General features: G+C 32.9%; 2 protein-coding genes across 4 annotated transcripts in view; both read right to left on the bottom strand.

The window, feature by feature from the left end:
- Positions 1-19,666, bottom strand: part of LOC109595704 (zwei Ig domain protein zig-8) — a 270,657-nt gene that overhangs the window by 5,191 nt on the left and 245,800 nt on the right. For all 3 annotated transcript variants that reach the window (XM_020011124.2, XM_020011123.2, XM_020011122.2), the window contains exon 3: positions 7,211-7,421. In XM_020011124.2, the coding sequence (XP_019866683.1) occupies positions 7,211-7,421 (211 nt within the window). The remainder of the gene's footprint in view (positions 1-7,210; positions 7,422-19,666) is intronic.
- LOC126266426 (E3 ubiquitin-protein ligase MARCHF3-like) lies at positions 18,712-19,488 on the bottom strand. The gene has a single exon (XM_049970324.1). The coding sequence runs from the start codon at positions 19,441-19,443 to the stop codon at positions 18,775-18,777; it is 669 nt and encodes a 222-aa protein (XP_049826281.1). The 5' UTR covers positions 19,444-19,488; the 3' UTR covers positions 18,712-18,774.

Here is a 19,666-nt window from a genome sequence, read left to right on the forward strand (position 1 = left end):
ATAAATAAACAGAAACGATTAATTAGATCCTTTATGTTGTAGGGAAACATCTGTCAGCCAAGAGCTAAGCGGTGCTAATCCTTGATGTGATTTGCTTAGTGAGTCGATATCAAGTCCCTGCGTCTAATGTCTGTGAAAGGATTTGCGATGCGTTATCAGGAGACCAAACCCAGGGTCCAAACGGAAGATTGAAACCGGCCATGTTTTGGCTGAAGAGGATCAAGGATAAATCTAAGGTGGGAAATATCATGTGCGGATTTGTTCAAAATCCACATTCAGGACATTTCTCATTCTGTACCGATAGCCGTAATTTACAACCGAACTGGTCAGCCCCCAGAGAGTAGAGTTTACTCGGGAAAGACTCTCATCCTTCGGTTCCCGGCCAATTTCACACTGTACGAGGGATTATTCTCAGGCGCAGGGCATTTATTTTTCAGATATTGTGTTCTAGAGAAAGACGCTGTTTATTTCGACAATTACGTTTTTCTGCGGGATTTAAACTAATATCAACGAAATAACCCTGTCAGCGTCTCGGATTTTTTCACGCCTCTCAGACACTTACTTCTACAACTAAAATGCGTGTAATAAAATGTGTCAACGCAACTTTTTCAATATAAAAAAACACTGTGTTGTTTAACACTCAAATAAGCTTTCGATCAAGTTGTGGTTTTACTGTTTTTGATAAACTTTATGACAGACTAAGCTTGAAATGAAACAGGCGCTAGTGGAAAGTTTAATCGAGTCGATTTAAATAAAAATTATAAGGTAATGAAGGTTTGCTCAGTATTCAGTTTTAAAAGCTTATTTTACTTTAGAATAATGTTTTTAATAAAACTTTAATTATTTTGTTGTTTTTTATTTTACAAGATATTAGTTTTTTATTACTTTTAGCAATTTGTATCATTTGTATAAAATAAATTTGAAAATAGTTTATTTATTTAATATTTGTTAGCATAACTATTTTGTTTCTCGACATCGCCTGTTCATTGAATGGTACCACAGATGTTCAACTGAATTTAAACCTAAACTCTGTGAGGGCCACAGGAGAACTTTCACCAAAACTTATCCAAAAATCAACTCAATCAACTGGGGTCCAGTCCATACGATTTCTGACGAACTCCATCTGGATTTTATGGTTTCGTTTGGATATATAAGGCTCTTTCACGGCTGTGCGCTCAAAGAGTCCCGCTTCATATAACCGACGTCTCACAATTCGATTAAAAACATCTGTACCTAAACCTTGGGACATTTCCTGGTTAATTATGATGATTTTGTTGGATTATTTATCGATATGTCTGATGCACTTATTCATATTTGGATTTGTTTATCGAGGATCTTTATACGTGTTTTCATATTCAATATTTGACGAAAAGTGAATTTATTTCTTGTAAATTTAAAGTCTTTCATTTCTTTGTTCAACGTTCAACAAAATATAAACAAAAAAAATATTGAAATTCACTTCCTGACAAAAATATTAACGAAACATCGGTTCTATTAAAATATCTTGAAGCGGTATAAGAGGTTCTCATAAATTGAGATTAATAAAAATAATCAGTTTCTTTCATAATTTAGACCAGTATATTGTTGCAAATTTAAAAGAGTAATTCAAACTCTTCAGACTAGATAAATTGTTTTAACCAGAAATATTCGACTTTAATGACATCATTAAATTAAAAGGCGAGTTAAAAAAATCTATATCACATAATCCAGTCGTAACACTTGAATAAAAATTCATGCGAAGTATTAACCCAAATACATCAAGACAGTTCCCAAGTCCGACAAACAGAAGTCTATCCGAACACACCGCAATATTTATCCCGGGATTACATAAATGTATTCCAGGCAAAAGAAAAACAAATTATGTAAAGTACAAAAAACATTCATCTCTCTTTCTTAAAATAATAAAAAGATAATATTCAATCTCTAAGCAGTCGCTCGGACGGGGAAACGCACAAAATGTTGGCCGTTCAAGTTGGCAACCCGTCTGGAGCACTGTTATAGATTAAGATATTAAAGCTGAGGAATATGGATCGGCCGAACTGGTTTCTATAATAGCTTGGAAGACTTAGAGCAAGGACGACGAATAGGTTTACAGGGGCGGATTAAGTTTGCGCCAGTTAAAAAATATTCCATCCGACTAAGTCGATATCTTTAGGTAAATAAGTCGGAAACGGATCCCCCTGCTCCTTATACAATCTTGTTCTTTGCGTTGCAGATACCCTAAAAGGAGTACATTTCGCTGATTACTTATAGATGATGCAACCTTTTTGCCGACAATATTTTATTAACTAAGTGCAATTTAAAAGCTTCGGGTATTGATTCACAATCAATGTGACTGCAATATCATAAAGCTGTTTTGAATAATTTAAAAGAAAAATAAAACGGACGCGTTGTGTCTTTTCGATTGTTTATTTTTGTTTGCATTTTAAACACAAAATTATACGTATGATATTTTTAGACATTGCCAGGTTTTAAAGTGCGATTTAATCTATACAAAGAAAATGTATTCATAAATATTTCATGGATTTAAATTAATATGTAATTTATAAAACATGACTGGAGTATGGCAAACAAAAGCCGTATATGGTTCTAATTTTAAATCCGTTTCATGGTATGAGGTGATTAATTATTCAAATATATAAGTAAATACATATATGTGTTTTAAATTTAGAAATGAAATTAAAATTATACATATTTATGATCGTCAAGTTTCACATGATGTGACATAATTATTTAAAAATATAGAAAATTGCCCGACACAAAAACGAATGTTAAACAGGTAAATATAAAATGAGAAAATAATTAAGATCAGTAAAAATTGCACAGTAAAATGTAATCAGTGAGGTAAAGTTGGTCCCTTGAAATTTACAGAGTTGAAGTGGAAATTAATTTGGTGGAAAGGTGATTGTTCGTGTTTTACTGTACCGCCGGTATGTATGTATATTTAAGAACCTTCGTGGAGTTTTACGTATGGAAATTGAAGTGCAATTCTTTCTTGCTCTTTGCGCCCTGTTTAACTTAAAAGTGAGTTACAACATTCAGCGGTTACGTGTTGTACATGAAGTAAGACTTTCGTGCACGTGACTTTATCAAGGCGGGCTATGATGTCTACGACATCATAATCATAGTAATATAATTTGACGTGATTCGGTAATACAAATGTTAACAGCTTAATAAGATATCATGTTTTCCGTGCGAGTAGTGAAATATGCTTTCAAGGGCCACGTTCTGGTTCATAATCAGAATCATGTTGGGCCGGTCCCATTGCTTTTACGACATTTACTTGACACGTAAATACACCAGATATCGGACATATCGATCTTTCCATTTTGTAATACTTTACAGTTTTCGCATACACCAATCCAGACGTAGTGCTAGTATTAACGCGGACCAAATTTGTATCGAAACTTGCAGATTATCCTTTGTAATCCAGTTTATCTCAACGTAAGTGTCAAAACTAATTTCCATGAAGATTAATTGGGTGACAAGTTGTGGAAGGTCTGCAAGATTACGAATAATATTGGGTCTGGGTGAATACGAAGTTTCTAATGATTATTACAGTGTTGTCCCTCTTTGGTTTTTAACCTTTAATTAACTGCCTGCCCCATTGATCAGCGTTAAAGTATATGTGTTTAAAGTTTTCTACATATTTCGTATTAGGTTCATTGTGAACACACGGTTAATGACTGTTGCCCGCGACAATTGTTCTGGTCGCAGAAATAAAAAATAAACAAAAAGGTGATTTCTATTTTGTTGTAGCTGTGAATTTATAATTTCGCTGGGCCTGAGCTTGTTATATTAAAACACACAATTCAAATCTTTGTATGTCCGAAAGCACTTGAAAAGAATCCCGCCTATTTCCAAAAGAAAAACCAACAAAAACCCCACTTTGAAAAGATCGTTCCTTTACAATTAACGGACACGAAAGTCGGAGGTAGTAAAATTTGCCTGGGTTGTATTTCGTGTTTTTGCATTTTTTTATTGCGGTCACGCCGAAATACTAAAAATTTTAATTAAACCTTAGTTTCGGGTTTATTATACATAACTCTTTCTGCATGTGGCTATTTTGCATTTCGAATAGAATCTGGTTTTCATTAGAAGGAATTTTATTGCAGATTTTATACGGGCAATTTCTTTTCATTTCGGATGCGCATTATCCGCTTATATAGTTATATAAAAAAAAACAGGACTGAAAATTCCATTCCGTTAAAATGCACACGGAACATTTTATGCATTTTTCTGGTTTCCACGAGGTCTTACACCCGTGAAATTGTTGTTAAAGAGAGCATAAAAAAATTGATGTCAAACAGACAAAACACAATTTTACGTGACTCAAGTGTATCAATAACAATAATGCATTAACAAAAAAAAAGCCAAAACGACGGATGACATATTTTGTGCCGCTACACAATTTAATGGAATAATTAAGCTGATCCCGTATAGAAAGTGATAACCGAAAAATGCAATACACAAAAGGGTCATAAATAATTTTTCATTAAAATTTCAATTTAAATAACGTCACGAGACATACCGGCGCTGTCAGTCTGTTTTGGTTTTAATATCATTTGCAGAGGAAGTGATTTATGAATGCCATCGCACTGGAACACTTATTAAAGCTCAAGAATCATGGGGTTAAACAATCTTTCTTAATTTTCTCTATTACAGATTTTTGGTGTTTAGAAAATTGAGTTAAGAAAAATTGGAACACTCCATATTAAATTTTATGTATTTTAGTTATTTGTAAAGAGTGAAAATAATACTCGATAGAAATTTTCTAATAAATAGTTTAATAAATAGTAGACCTGTGGATTTAGTTGAAATATTTATGTGTTATAGCATTCTTCTGAATATGTCTATATGTATTTTTTTCTAATTTTTTTAGTCAACTGCAAAAAAAAATGGATTTTTTCGTTTATTTTTTCATATACTGCACGTGAATTGGATGCCAATGCCTATAATGTTTATTGTTTTTTCTGTTATTGTAGTGTCTATTATGCAACTTGCCAATTTAATTTTATTTTTTTTTTAAATTGCGTACTTTTTATTTTTCAATTTACAAAATTCTGGCAATATTTTACTTTATGATCTTTCATTGTGCTCTTGAAATTAAATCGATAATTTACCATCGGTTTTTTATTATTATAATTATTTAATCATAATATACTGACAGTGAGAGAAATAAGAAGAGAATAGAAAATTCAAAATTCAATTCCAACTTCATCAACTGATATTAATGGCAACCTGATAGAAATGGGACTGAAATTGATTCAAGGACTGTGAGAAGATGGTTATAGGATGGGAGTTCGTTTGACCCCAGACCTACAAGAAAAGCTATGGTCCAGTTTGGATGAGTAGTTTTTAGTTTCGTCTAAATTTAATTTATAAAAAAGATGATTAAGCTTATGCTAAACATCCCATGCTAGGAAGACAGCAGCAAATCCTTTCAAAAAAGGATCGAGAAACAATTCTTCTTTTCGCTCATAGGCATCGGAACTAGGCAGTAAGAGATAGGAAAAAAGTACTATTTTTATACGGACCAAATATGCTCGGTGATGGGGATAGTTACAACAACTATTAAACATGGAGGTGATATTGTTATGGTTTGGGGTTGTTTTCCGCTTACAGTAGCCCGATTCAGAAAATAGGAGACAAAATGAATCGTTTTATGTATCGTAACATAGGGGAACATATTTCAACTTGACAATGACCATAAACACACTACTAAGCTTGTTAAAGAATGGTTTGTTCAACAAAAAATCAATGTCAAAGTGGCCAGCTTAATTTCCTAATTTTATGTTAATCTAATAGAATTCTTGTGGGTGATTGTGGATAAGAATATTATAGCATCACAAATAAAGCAAATTTGTTTGAACAAATCAAAAATATTTAGAACAATATAGACGAGGAAATAACTTCCAATCTAAACTCGTCTATGTCAAAAAGATGGTATAGATTAATTTTTGTAAAGTCGCTCTAATTTTGTCGCAACAATTGTTAATTTTCTGGTTTTGTTTTTTTATGTCATCGTTAACGTATTATTTAATGGAACAAAAATCAGTCTCGTAAATATATATTGTTTATTATTTAAACCAAAAGAATGTCGTTTTAATTTTGTCCAATACTGTATATATATTTTTTAAAATTCATTTAGAAATAAACAACTAGAAAAAAGTTATATAATCAATTAATTTTATCAGAAATTTAGGAAAAAATGTGAAAAATATCACAGAGACTCATTAAAATATTCAGCAAAATTCAAAAGGATTGACTTACAATGTGGTCGATGGAATGCCCCATATGTACGTATACAATAAATTTGAATACGGATATATTTATAACAAAATGAAATATATTTTTATTAAAATAGGGAATACATGGCCATAAAATAATACAACATTTAAAATTCCATTTCAATACTATTTGAAAATGTTTATATAAATTTGAATATATGGTGGTATAAATAGGAAATGTGAAAATTTAAACAGATAATATTTTTTACACCCAATTAAGTTAACCAATATAAAAAGGAATGTGCATAAATGTCATAGAATTAACGAAAATAATTTAATAATATAAAATATTTTGCAGTGAAATATATATGTTGTTGACAACAAAGCACTTAAAAACCTGCCTATCTTCGCCAAGTACCAATAAAATATTTGATGTAATCCCATGAAAGCGCTAATATTAAAATTATAAAGCCAATATCATAAAATCTATTATTACGATCTCGTTTTATTGGTATAATGCATTTTTACTTTCTTGATTAAATGCGGGTTTTTAATAAATGTTTAAAACCTAACGACTTTGGAAGCAAACACGGCAGCATAATCTTAAAAAATATATATGGAATACCTAATCATAATCTTCAATTTAACTTTTAGCGGTATTTCGAGACTAAAGATTTTAGGCAATGAGTATATAATGATACTTTTACTGAAGTTTGATTAAAATTTTAAAATAAACCAATAGCCGAAGTTAGAAGCGGCTTTTCTTATCACAACAGAACTTAATAAATCCAATGTTTGCTTAATCTAAAATTAAAATTTTTCCAATCCAAAATTTTAATGTACCCTGTTATTGAATATACTTTACTTTACGAATATTTTAATATATGAACAACAGAACGGTCCGTGAATTCTAAAACTTACGGGCACAAGAAACGTGCTTTTGTTCGTATCGTGTAAATTAAAAATAAATGATGACTTACCGATAACATTCAATCTAAATGGAAGCGACATCTTCGGTTCAGTGTTAACCTGGCACTCGTAGACACCGGAGTCGCGTAGCTGCGGAAATTTGATTTGCAATGTCCAGTTGTCCGACTTGTCCGGTCGGATCACCTGGAACCGCTGATCGGACGTGTACGTCAGGATACCAGCCGTCAGGATGTGCAGATCCCTTTTACGGATCCATGAAACCTGCAAGACACAATGACATTTACTTAAAAATAATCCGCACTCTTTTTTATAAAATATTATATGTAGAAAATTATCAAACGTGTTATAAAAATGAATTTAAACATATTAATAATTTATTAATTTAAGTATTACATGTATTAATAAGAAAAGTTTATTTTGTATACAAAGTTTCTATAAAATCTGGTGCAAATCCGATATAGGGAAGCAAAAGCCACTGAAACATTTTACTAAGTTACCAAGAAACACTCGCACACATTAAAATAAGTAATGAGGATTGTGAAATTATAGATGCACTTTCAAACTTTGCCATTAAAACCCCGGTGAGGCCAATTATTTTGCGGATAATGATTGTAATGATTTAATCTTCCTAATTAAAAATAATTAAAATAAGCTATATATGTTGCACGAAGTTTTGAAACAATCCTATATTGCATCATTTAAGTAATTACCATTTTAAATACAAAGAGGTTAGGTAAATTGAAAATTAAACTACCTTTTAAAACCCTCTTTAATAATCACTTCCTTACACGTATCCAGAGAATGGTCATAAAATTTACGAGCACCTAGTCCATAAACTCGCAACGGTATATTCACTTAAGATTATTTTTCGCCAAAGTTGAAACTAATACGGTGAAGTAAAAAGTTTCGGCCGAACTTTTGATGGCACAACATATGGCTGAGAGATTGTTACCGGGCCGTCAAAAGTTTCGAATTACATGGATGAAATGTAGATCTTCGTTGGTGAGGATTCGACCGAGGATTTCCCATGTTGCGAATAAAATGAAATATATTTTTTGTTGTGACAAAATAATTAATAAATTATATTACGAAACTTTGATTGTGTGGTATTTAAAAACGTATAAACCAACTGTTAATTGACAAATAACTGCCATTGAATTTTCACCGTTATAAAATGAATTGTATTAAAAATTTATTAACAACAATATTTCAAAGCGCATAATTTAATTAACAAAATAAACGTTCGCTTCATACTGGAAATAAATTGATAAGCGCCCCTATTTGGGTGCATATTAAATATTATTGTCATAAAAGTATTGTGACATCTGATATATGATATTAATGAATTTAAAAGTGTACCCTATTACAATAGTCAAGTATAGAAGTCCAGATAAAAACATTTTTTTAAAAATTTTGTTATAACATTATTATTATACTATAATAGACAGTAGCAAATAAAATCAAATTTTAAAATGTTTTTTAGCTGGGTATGTGAAGTACAATATGTTAAAATGTGACGTAGAAATACAAAGCAGTAAAAACGAAATAAAACCTTCATATTAGTTACTTTTTGTAACATTTACATAATTTTGAAAAAACAATATTGCTTTTATATTAGATTTATTACAATAAATTGGGTTTGAAGGCAGCACACGTACAGTAAATTTTGATAAAATAAAGTATCAAAGCACAGCAACCACAATAAAAGTTTGTCGTCATTTATATTTAAAGTGCACAGTAAAATAAACGAGTAAAAAAGCGACAACATTCGAATGTTGAACAGGCCAAGATTTTTATTTTTCTTTTTTATGGTGTTTAGGAAAAACTTTTATCGTGGGAAATAAAAATAAGATATGTTTTTCCATTCTACTCGATTTCATACCTGCGTATTAAAAAAAACTAATCGATGAGAAAACAAGAAAAACTGTTTCACATTCTTATCCGAAATGAGATTCGACTTTTTATTTTATGTCCGTTTTATTGGACCTTGACAAAATGAAAATATACATTTTATTGCTTCGTATGGTTATTTAAGGCTAGTTTCGGATAGTCTGTGAAACCTTTTTCCCAAGCCTCAATTATCTTGTAAATTATGAGAGCGAACAATTGCCTTGGTAACTATAGGTAATAATTAAATACTTTATTATTCACATAAACCTAGGGATGTTAACCCGTCATTACTTATGCCCGAAAACTCTGCAAGTAAAATTTTAATGAGGGTCACTGCTACAGTTAATGAAATACTTCCTGTCTTTAGAGGACGCTGCAGTCTTAGGGTTTATGGGTCTAATAAGCTAACTTTGGTCCCACAGTCCCAAAATTTCGTTAAATTCATTTATGAACAAAATAAATTTAATTTAAACTGATTATAAAGAGTTGACTTATGATCTAATCTGAATAATTGTGTTTAAAAAGTTAGCTAAACTGGTAACATTAACTAAGTCACTCCTACAATACCTATCATGTTACAAATAAAACAAGTTATAGCAGATACGGGGACATTGTAATAATTTTGATTTAATACGTTGCAAGAATTAATTAATTAATTCCAGTATGAATAGTCTCCATATTTATTTACCGTTTTAATGAAATTACCAGATGATGCTATTAATTCGCAAATCCCGAATTAGAGGCCCAGAAACGGACTCGACGAGCGAACGGCCAAGAACCAAGCCCAGTCGAGCTATATATTTGCGAGAACAATAGATGAAACATTATTAAAGCTGGTTACGTCATTGTCAACTTGCAAAATAGAGACGGGAGAGGTACATTACTGGCGTTACAGAGCCTGAGCCCTACGAGACTTGGAACTAATTGAGGAAACATCGTTTACAACCCTTGTCCTTTCTGTGAACGCTCTTGCTCCAGATCGCTTTGGTTTTTTTTTTCATTAGAGAGCAGTAAATGCGTCGGACATGATGTTCTAGGCCTTTTGTGCAACTGAAAATGCACATCGGATGATAAGTTTTGGATTATGCCGCTCGAGTATCCACGAAGGCCAAGCCACAAAGGAGTCTTGGGCTAACAGTCTGAAAACTCAATATACTGTGTAAACTATACTTGCACCTCCTGCATTTTATATGGCATTATTTAAATATCAAAAACACTGGCACACACAATTTATAATATGCTATGCACGTATTAAAATTATTAATCATCATTTTGTTTTGAATATTTTATTATTTATAAAATAGAGACTATTTTGTTACTGGCATAAAAGCCGGCTTCATTCAATTTATATAAAAGTCGATTGTGCCACAGTTAAAACAAATTTAGTTGGAATTGTTTACATAATAGATTAAATTCATAATTTGGTTATTATAAAAAGTATTATTCAAATGCAAATGAAATTTTACATAGTACATAATATAAATATTGTAAATATCAATTGGAAAATAAATGTGTGTAAACGTTTGTTAAATTGGACAACACAGTAATTTGGGTATATAAAATGAACAAAAATTAATTAATTTCAAAATGAGATTCGCCATTTTATTGCATGTAGCTCATTATAATAACATTACATCAGATTAATTATTCGCTGCATCGAAAACAGTTTTAATGAAATAACACGATCCGATATTGCTTGAATCGTGTAGAACTGCTATAGTACGTATTGGTCTGTTGCTGGTGCAACATTAATGAATCTATCCGAAATTTAACAGATGGTATTGAACGAAATATCTACATACATATAAAAAGACTATTTTACATTCTTTGTTGCATTAATTTATTACGATAATTAATTAAATTATTAGGTACAGGAAGAACTAATTAATGGTTTTGGTTAATGATTTATTTGAATAACTTTTTATATTACTCTGAGCGAATTTTGAAGTGGATAAATTAAATTTACTAGATTATATACAGTATCGGACAAACTTAGAGCGACTTTCTTTGTTTAAATAATAAACAATATATACTTTCAAGACTGATTTTTGTCACATTAAATAATAAAACACATATATAAAAATTTTGTTATTCATTTGCGAAACATGTCACGTTAATGATGACAAAAAAAAATAAATCAGGAAAATAACAATTTTTATCATGACAAAATTAGAGCGACACTCCATAAAAATTAAAAAAAGTAAATCCAACGTAAATGGCTTAATATTTAATATTTCGTCCAGTACTCTTATTAGTTATAACATCATCGCATCTTTTTGGCATAAACGAGATTAGATTGAAAATTATTTCTTCGTGAATATTGTTTCAAATATTTTTGATTTGTTCAAACAAATTTGTTTTATTTGTGATGAAATTTGCTCTAATTTTCATGTCTACAATCTGCCATAAGTTTTCTATAGAACTGAGATAGGGAGATCGAGATGCCCACTTTAGGACATTGATTTTTTGTTGAACAAATCATTCTTTAACAAGCTTGGCAGTATGGTCATTGTTATGCTGTAATATAAATTTTTATGACATTTCCATTGATTTTCGATCTACAATTTGGAGTAGTAAATGATTAAAAATTTAGACAAAATATTGAATATTTTGGTCTTCCATAATAATTTCGTCCTGAGATCCCAAATTTTCTTAAAATTGGGCCACTGGATATTACTGACTACATTTAACATTTTTGTATTGAACTTATTGTATTATTTGAGAACTTTTTAAGTTGTTCTCAACTATACTTTTCATTTTTTTTCTTCAATATATTTATAAATGAGTTAAAAAGGGTATGAAAATAGGCCTAAAATTATAATGAATCAACTATTAGAAAGAGGCTTCATACTACGATTTTCATAAAATAATTCAAAAAACAGATTCCAGTTCAGATATTTCGTTGATATTTGATTGTTGATTATATTATTGATTATTGTGGTGTCTATTTCATTGAATATAAGTAATTCTAAAGAAAGTTAAACGTTAACAACGTAAATCACTTTTTCCGACAGCTAATACATACTATTAAATAAATAGAAAAAAAGTATACCATTATCGGGTAACATGCAAATAATGTATTGACAGCTCCGGAAAATCAATCTTCGTTATTAAAATTTTAATCAACAGGCGCGATAAATTCGTTCTGCTTGTCCATAAAATGGAATTCAATGTAAGGCAGAGAAATTATCGTACCATGATCTCATTCGTCATTTTTCCTGCATACATTTCCCAGCTGAATTTCACCCAGCATTCTACGGACGTTTGCATACGTTCCGCACTTAAATATTTAACGATTCGCGCGACGCACCTCGCCGGGGAATATTTAAACGGCATTTCATTAACGGCTCCGCCTAAATCAACCGCAATCCTCTGTAGGTGGATCAGCGAATCTGAACAGCCGAAGGTGGGAGAAATCCCATCGAAGTCGGGGGCACAATCTTGATGCGATAATCACTCCCAGGAGCAAAGATTCCCCGATACCGTTGAGATCGGCTGTAAAGTCGGACGGCGGGCTCTTATTCCTGGGGAAACTGGAATTCTCCTGGCTGCAGGTCCTTACGGAGTATGCCGGGTGCACTTTTCAAGCGCAGCACGAGGAAATAACTAGCTGCTGAATACAGGATGTGCTATTTATAGTAACTTACAGCCAATTCGATTCATATAAAATGCGGATGAATGTGAGCAAAATGCAAGAAACATAAGCACCGACACTCATGTAAAGTCGCTTTTACTGATTAACCTTTCATTATTTATGATTTTGACTCAGTGGTTCTCGACTAAATTATAGTTATTGTGAGTTTGGTACTTTTAAGGGATGTTATAAAAAATCCATAAACCTAAAACGACGATACTTCAACGTATTAAACGTAATTGCTGACAATGGTTTTAAGTTCTTTCAAACGAAAGGACATGTATAAATGTAACGTCATTAAGAAAACAATGAAGGAGAGGTGGGTAAGTAATACCTTTCATTAAATTCCCGGGGCAGTGCTTGTACTAAATGTTGAAATATCACGTTTTGATGGTTCATCGAATAATAAATTAAATTTTTAGTTTGAGTCTGCGTCAACGCTGTAAGGGAACAATTTGTTCTTCCCGGTTCGTGCATGTAGCGAGCGGGCGTCGCGGACGCTTTTATCTCGTTTAAGTATTCAGTCGGCGAAAAATGTCGCCGTATCCAAAACAGATCTTGAATATGTTAATGTGCCAAGTAACGGTGTAACGATTCACTAGCTCATAATCTCGCAGAACACATTTAACTGATTTATAAGGTTAAAGTTGAAACGTAACTTTGTTTTAATCGTCACTACGCGACTACCGCTCGTGACAAATGCTCCTGTTCTTCTTGCCTTGGAACCACTGCACGCACGAGTAAACATGATTCAATTAAAAGCTGCCGAAAGCTCGCAAGTTCACCGCCGAAGCCATCAAATAGGGTCTGCGGTCCCTTCAGCCTGATACTTCGACAATACAGATTTGTCTGATACATTCGATATAAAATATTGAATTACACCAAACAATTATAATTATTATCAAGTTCGCCAACATAGTTGAATTCAGCAGTGTGTGCAAGTTTGATATCTCTTGAAATTTAGTAACTAACAGCAAGTTTCTTCATTATCTTAATGAAGAAACTTAACACTGCAACCGTACGTAGAAGCAAAATAATTATTTCTATTATTAGAAAATATTTGTCAGGCTTGGAGACAATCATTAATTCACGAGATCAATTGACCACGTTCCGATATATGAAACAGTCGAATGCCCGAAAATCAGTTAACCCCGTAACGACAGCCGTCAGTAAATAATTATCAGATTTCCACTGAGTAACAAGTCGAAGGGTCCTCGAATTAAATAGATTAAGATCGGACGAATGTCACAAATCTAGGCGAAGCAATCGCTTCCGAGATTAAATCCTGAACAAAATAGCAACAAGTGCCCTAAAACAATTTTGTTATTGAACTTTTCGAGGGGGTACGTGTACCTTATCAATCGCCAATGTAATTTGGCCCATGGCTAGGAAATCTCCTGAATTGCGACGAAGCCAACTCCAAATCGGAAGTGATTAGATTTTCGACAGGATCCGTATTCAAATTTAATTCGAAACGTTGGTAGACAAAGGCGATTTTACAGGTGCTGTTAATTGTCGAAGTGTAGATTAACAAAGCGGTGCTTTCATTCCTCTTTTATTCATACAAATTAATTTTGTTTCTTTAGTTTAATCTGTCCACCGAAACCTGATTCATTAAATTCCGTTTGAGTTTTACGTCGGCGTAATAAAAGCTCAGTAAAAATTATTCACCCAGTAGGTATCCTCATAAGCAATTAGTGTTCCTTTTCTCTGGCCATAAATGGTTTAAATGATAACATAACCGTAAAAATAACGATATTAGAACAACACACACACGAAACAAACAGCCTTATTTGTACGCACATCCACGTTTTTGAAAGTTTGCGTTATTTAACCGGCGAATGCCCTCTTTAAAATGTAAATGTTATCGTACTTTAAATGTTCTCATTTTGGCTTCTCATATAGTGTATTGCCCACTAAATATCTAGTTGCAAGACTGAAGGATAATCAGATCTAAGAACGGCGTTTTAGTTTTGTTTGCTAAAAACAACAATTAATATGTATTAGGGGAGTTAATAAAAACTCATAATGTAGCCAAATATGGTGAATTACCCCTGCGTTTTACCAGGAGAGAATACTCACCACCATGACCATCTGCGTCTTTTAAATAGTAATCCTCGGTTAGGACCGCTCCATAAAACCACTAATTCCCGCCGTTGGTGTTAATAACGTCGTGTAATACTTAAAAAGTATTAAATGTGTTGCTGGATAATTTATAAGCAATCCGTAGTGGAGACAAAGCGACATTATGCCTAAATAAAGCCAAGTTAAAACTAATGGCGGGATAAACAATGGCATACGTAATAATCGCTGTCCATGTATTATAAATGAGTGGAGAAAGTTTAGCCACACGCGTCGGAAAATAAATTGACCCATAAATAGTAAAATGCAATTAAAGAGCCCTTCATCTTTAGTGCGGGTGGAGGGTTAAAATATGGCATGTTTGACGGGAGATCCTGTACAATTTCCCTTCAAATTATCCCACATTCTTAAGTTACGATACATCACAACACGGGGAGGGAATCAACCTTCTTTCAGGAACCATTGTGGGGAGCAGAATGTCTTGTCGTTATGAATTTTCATGATTTCGTCCTGCCCAAAATTTCGAGATATTTCTCATTACTCCAACAACCTTTCATAATCAAGCATATTTCTTTTCATTCATATGATAATGATGATTTACTAGAGAATATGTAATTTGTTATTACATACGGAATTAATTTTTGATGGGTGTATGAAGAACTTAAGTAAATGACAGCTTTGAACTCATTGTTAAATAAACCTAATTCGACCATTAAGTTTTTAAAAAATTCCTTCGTGTTATTGACAGCTTTAATTCGTTTTAAAATTGGCATCACTTTCACATGGGGAATTATAAAATGTTCCATAAATTGGTTAATGCGCGTTAAATTTCAGGCTCTCCTTCCAAACATCTCGGGTATTTGACTTTGTACCTTTCGCTGTCGAATTAACGACTTCAAAAACATTACAGTTGTTTTCATACGTATAATATCAAATATCAATATTAATTTACTCCCTGCTGTGCCCCATTTCGCACATATTCTCTCCCTCATAGTCGGCTAAAATAATCTTGACTTTATCGATTTCGATTACAAGAGACGACGACTAATGCAATATGTTCATAATATAATTGAACCTTCATCGAGGGCAAAAAGCATTTTGAATCAGTGCTAGGAAAGTTGAATGCAAAATCTATTAATTGTAAGATGGGTAGGAATGAGGAACTCTAATGTGCATTAAAAAGTTAAAAGCAGGTTTATGGTTAAAACCGCGTATGCATTGGGAATTGAAAACAAAAAAAACATTACAAACTCATCACAAAAGTAAAGTTGGTTGAACACATGGGATCTGTAATCTACCTATTGTAAATTTCATGACTGGGTCATGATGTTGAATGCAAATTACGAGAAATTATTCAGTCGAGATATAATTATTGGAAAATTTGTTATTTACGTATAATATAAAATTCAAAATTTTGTTTTTAAATGTCGAACTTCTTGTGGATTTCTAACGATACGTTGGATTATTTGCATATTAAAGTTAGAGGAAAAATAAAAATTTACATAATGGAGATTATGTTGGACTTATCCACGCTAATTTGTGTTGCTTATATTGCATTTCATATTGGAATTTTGCAAATTGCGTTTTAGCAAAAATTTTATGAATTTTACTAATATTCAGAAAAACACAATAAAAGAAAGAGGCCAAATTCAGTTTAAATTACGATAAAACCCAACTGGATAATTTATTACATTTTATATTTGTATGTAAATAATTGGTCTGAATGAAATGAAAGATGTATTTTACATTAGGAATAAAATTGCTCGGTGGGTCCTAAAGTTTTACAACGGAACCTGTAAAGCGTCGACAAGTTTGTTATATTATTTTTATTTAGTTCTCCAATTGTATCTCCGAGAGTTTCAAATGACTGCTTATCGCCAACGCCATAAATATCCTTAATGCTCCACAAACACCGTAACTGTTTGCTATTTATTGTAAGTAATGTGACTGATGCGCAAAGCATTTTACTATCTTGTTCATCCGTCGTCGTTTGTACTACAATTGAATATACAAAGGCCCTATAATTCGAGTCATCCTCGAGAAAATTTTGCTCCCGCCGATCTCCATGTTCCTCGTCTATTATAAACTTGGCCGTATCGGACTGCGAATGACGCACGATTTTAAATGTTATCTTCTGTTGGTTTAATCTTGAACAATTATGATTTGAAGAGCTTAGCATAAATGATAATCCCGCCGAACCCTCGGATCGATAAAACGCGGAAAATTGATGGATCAAGTTTAGAGTGAGACGTAAAAAACCAAGATTGATCGATAAAATATTATGTATGGTTTATTGAAAGATTTATCAAAGGAATAATGTCGCTGAAGTGTACTTGACAAAAACAAAGTGCTGCAAAAAGATAAAAGTGTTAACAATATTATTAGATTTAAGAGAAATGCGTTTAGTCTTCTGCATGTAACACCGAAAAAGCATCTATCTTCTATAAATATCCGAAAACTCACTAGCCGGGGTATAAAAGTGACAAATTGAATAAAAATCGGTTCGTTAGAGTGTGTTTATGGAACAATTACATTATCTTTCATGTCGTACGTCAAATAACCCATAAAACCGTGAGACAAACTACAAATAATCACACTTACTTAGCAGACACTGGAGTGATATATTTGACATAGAATTCTTATTACGGTCGTAAATTACATTTTGAATCCGGCGCAATATATTTTTATAGGTCGGATAAGGCCGATTCTAATTCGTGAGTTGTGTGTCACGTTTTCAAATCGCATCAGAAACTTGCTGGGGTTTATTGATTTCGAGGCGAAGGTGTCTTGTAAAATGTCTTATGAAAGTTTCATTCGGTGAATGCATCATTCGCAGACGGTTCTCGAATGCAGAACCATTAAAAACCATCCTTTTAATTTAATTGAACGCCTCTGCTCGTACAAAAATGCTGCAATTACGGGGATAATTGTAAATGGATTAAATTCTCATTGATCTGATCGGGAGATTAGAAAAAGTCGTTGAGGTAGTGGAGTTCCTTTGTAAGAACTTTTTATACACAAGTTCGGCTGCTACCGTGACCGGTCAGAACTGGATTAAGGATTAATTGAAACTTGACATAAATAAATACTGCTCTGTTCACTCCACTGTGTTCCATTTGAACATCAACCTAATGCTTGAATCTCTCAAGACTACAACAAAGCATTACTGCACTTCTAAAGTCTTTGTCTAATAGTTGACATTAACAAAAACAATTCAGAAAATTTAAAACCTGTGTAATATATAATGTAACCTCAATAATAATCAAATTATAAATTTAAGTATATCTACATATTGGTAACATATTTACCCTTAAAAATGAACTATAATTTGTAGACTGATTGTAAGGAAAATTACATTAAACACGAATAAGCTTATATTTTTGATTACGGTTCTGGAGTGGCAGAAAAAACGATATCCTCTTTGAAATGCCGCCAGTGCAATCAGCTGCCTTCGTTGGTCCGGAACTGGCGTTTTGTTCGTCAATTTCCTCCTTCCAGCTGCATAATGATGTACGTTTTTCGGAGAAGATGACTCCGTCGCTGACGGGTCTAGTCACCCCCTTCCGATATAAAGAGATGTTTAAACTGGTGCCTATATTGCTTTTTGATGCGGAGCCGCCAAACGTTCTGCACGATATTGTCTGTCGTTTTGGGTCTAACGTCCCCGAAATTTGCCATATTGCCTTTTACGTACAGCACCCGCCAATAACCGCAAGGACATTATCTTACATTGCACATTAAGATGCCTCTTTATGCTAAATTTATGTTGGTTATTATCGCATTTGTCTCGTCCAATTCGGGCACACGATTCTGAGCAATAAGCCTTTGAACGCGTTTCAATTCACTCAAATTGTCTACATACTCTAACTTAACCCATTATAAATTGAATATTTAAATAAAAGACTAGAAAGACAAAGTGATTTTCAATCACTCAATAAAAACTCGATAAATAGGTGACAGTGTTTTATTCAAAATTCATAAATGGCATGGTACAATGTGGTGTGACAATTACATATGATGTGAAGTATGGGGCATTTGTTTAGAAGGGTGGCGTGTGGTAGTTTTTGGAGTCAATAACAATTTCACGTTAACAGTGTTCTTCCACCAATTGTACCATGGTAACACTTGATCTTTCACCAGCAGATAAATGGTGGTGAAGTATCCCAATATAACAATAGCTAGGAAGAGACAAATGGTGTTTCTTGTCCAGTTTCTGTGAATACCAAACCTGTTACTTTCGGTAACGAAATATTCCATGCCCATCAGACAAACGCCAACCAGTCCGAATGTGACCAAAGTTAAAAGTGCTGCTATAGCCACATCGGAACGTACGTGGGCTCTGTTTCTGGGATGTCTAATCCATAAAATCAATCCTTCCCATAATCTGTAGCGTTTTGTTTCGATCGCATTGTACTGGAACATGCATAACTCGCAATAACTTCTGCTGGACTGATTTAACCAGCGCTCTAAACAGGATAAATGGACGAACGCTAATGATCCTTTACAGTTGCACGGAGATATAAGGTTTTCAAGCTCGGAACTCGTGTGGCAGATGCGACAAACGGCGGCTGATACCAAAGCCATGTGTGCACTTGCCGATATTTCCAGGATGGGGCGCTGCGGCGGCACATCGTGGCTCCTTGAGTCTAAGCTGTTATCACTCGAAAATTCGGACATTGGAGTTAAAGTGCACTGCTAATCATTTTGATATTGGCAATTTAATTTGACAATAGTGCCATGTCAATGTAAATTAACTATTAATTGTTTTTGTTTATTTTCAATTGTTGGTTGCAATTCAATTTAATTTACATTTTAAACATGACTCGGGCGAGTATGTTATTGGCTATAACGAACTGATTTTAAATTCAAAATATACACCGTTAGATAATTTTGCACTACT

Source organism: Aethina tumida, chromosome 1, assembly GCF_024364675.1.
Source record: "Aethina tumida isolate Nest 87 chromosome 1, icAetTumi1.1, whole genome shotgun sequence".
NCBI classification, from domain to species: Eukaryota; Metazoa; Arthropoda; class Insecta; order Coleoptera; family Nitidulidae; genus Aethina; species Aethina tumida.

Excerpts from the sequence above, each read along its gene's own strand:
- LOC126266426 (XM_049970324.1), bottom strand. The coding sequence starts at position 19,443 with ATGTCCGAATTTTCGAGTGATAACAGCTTAGACTCAAGGAGCCACGAT.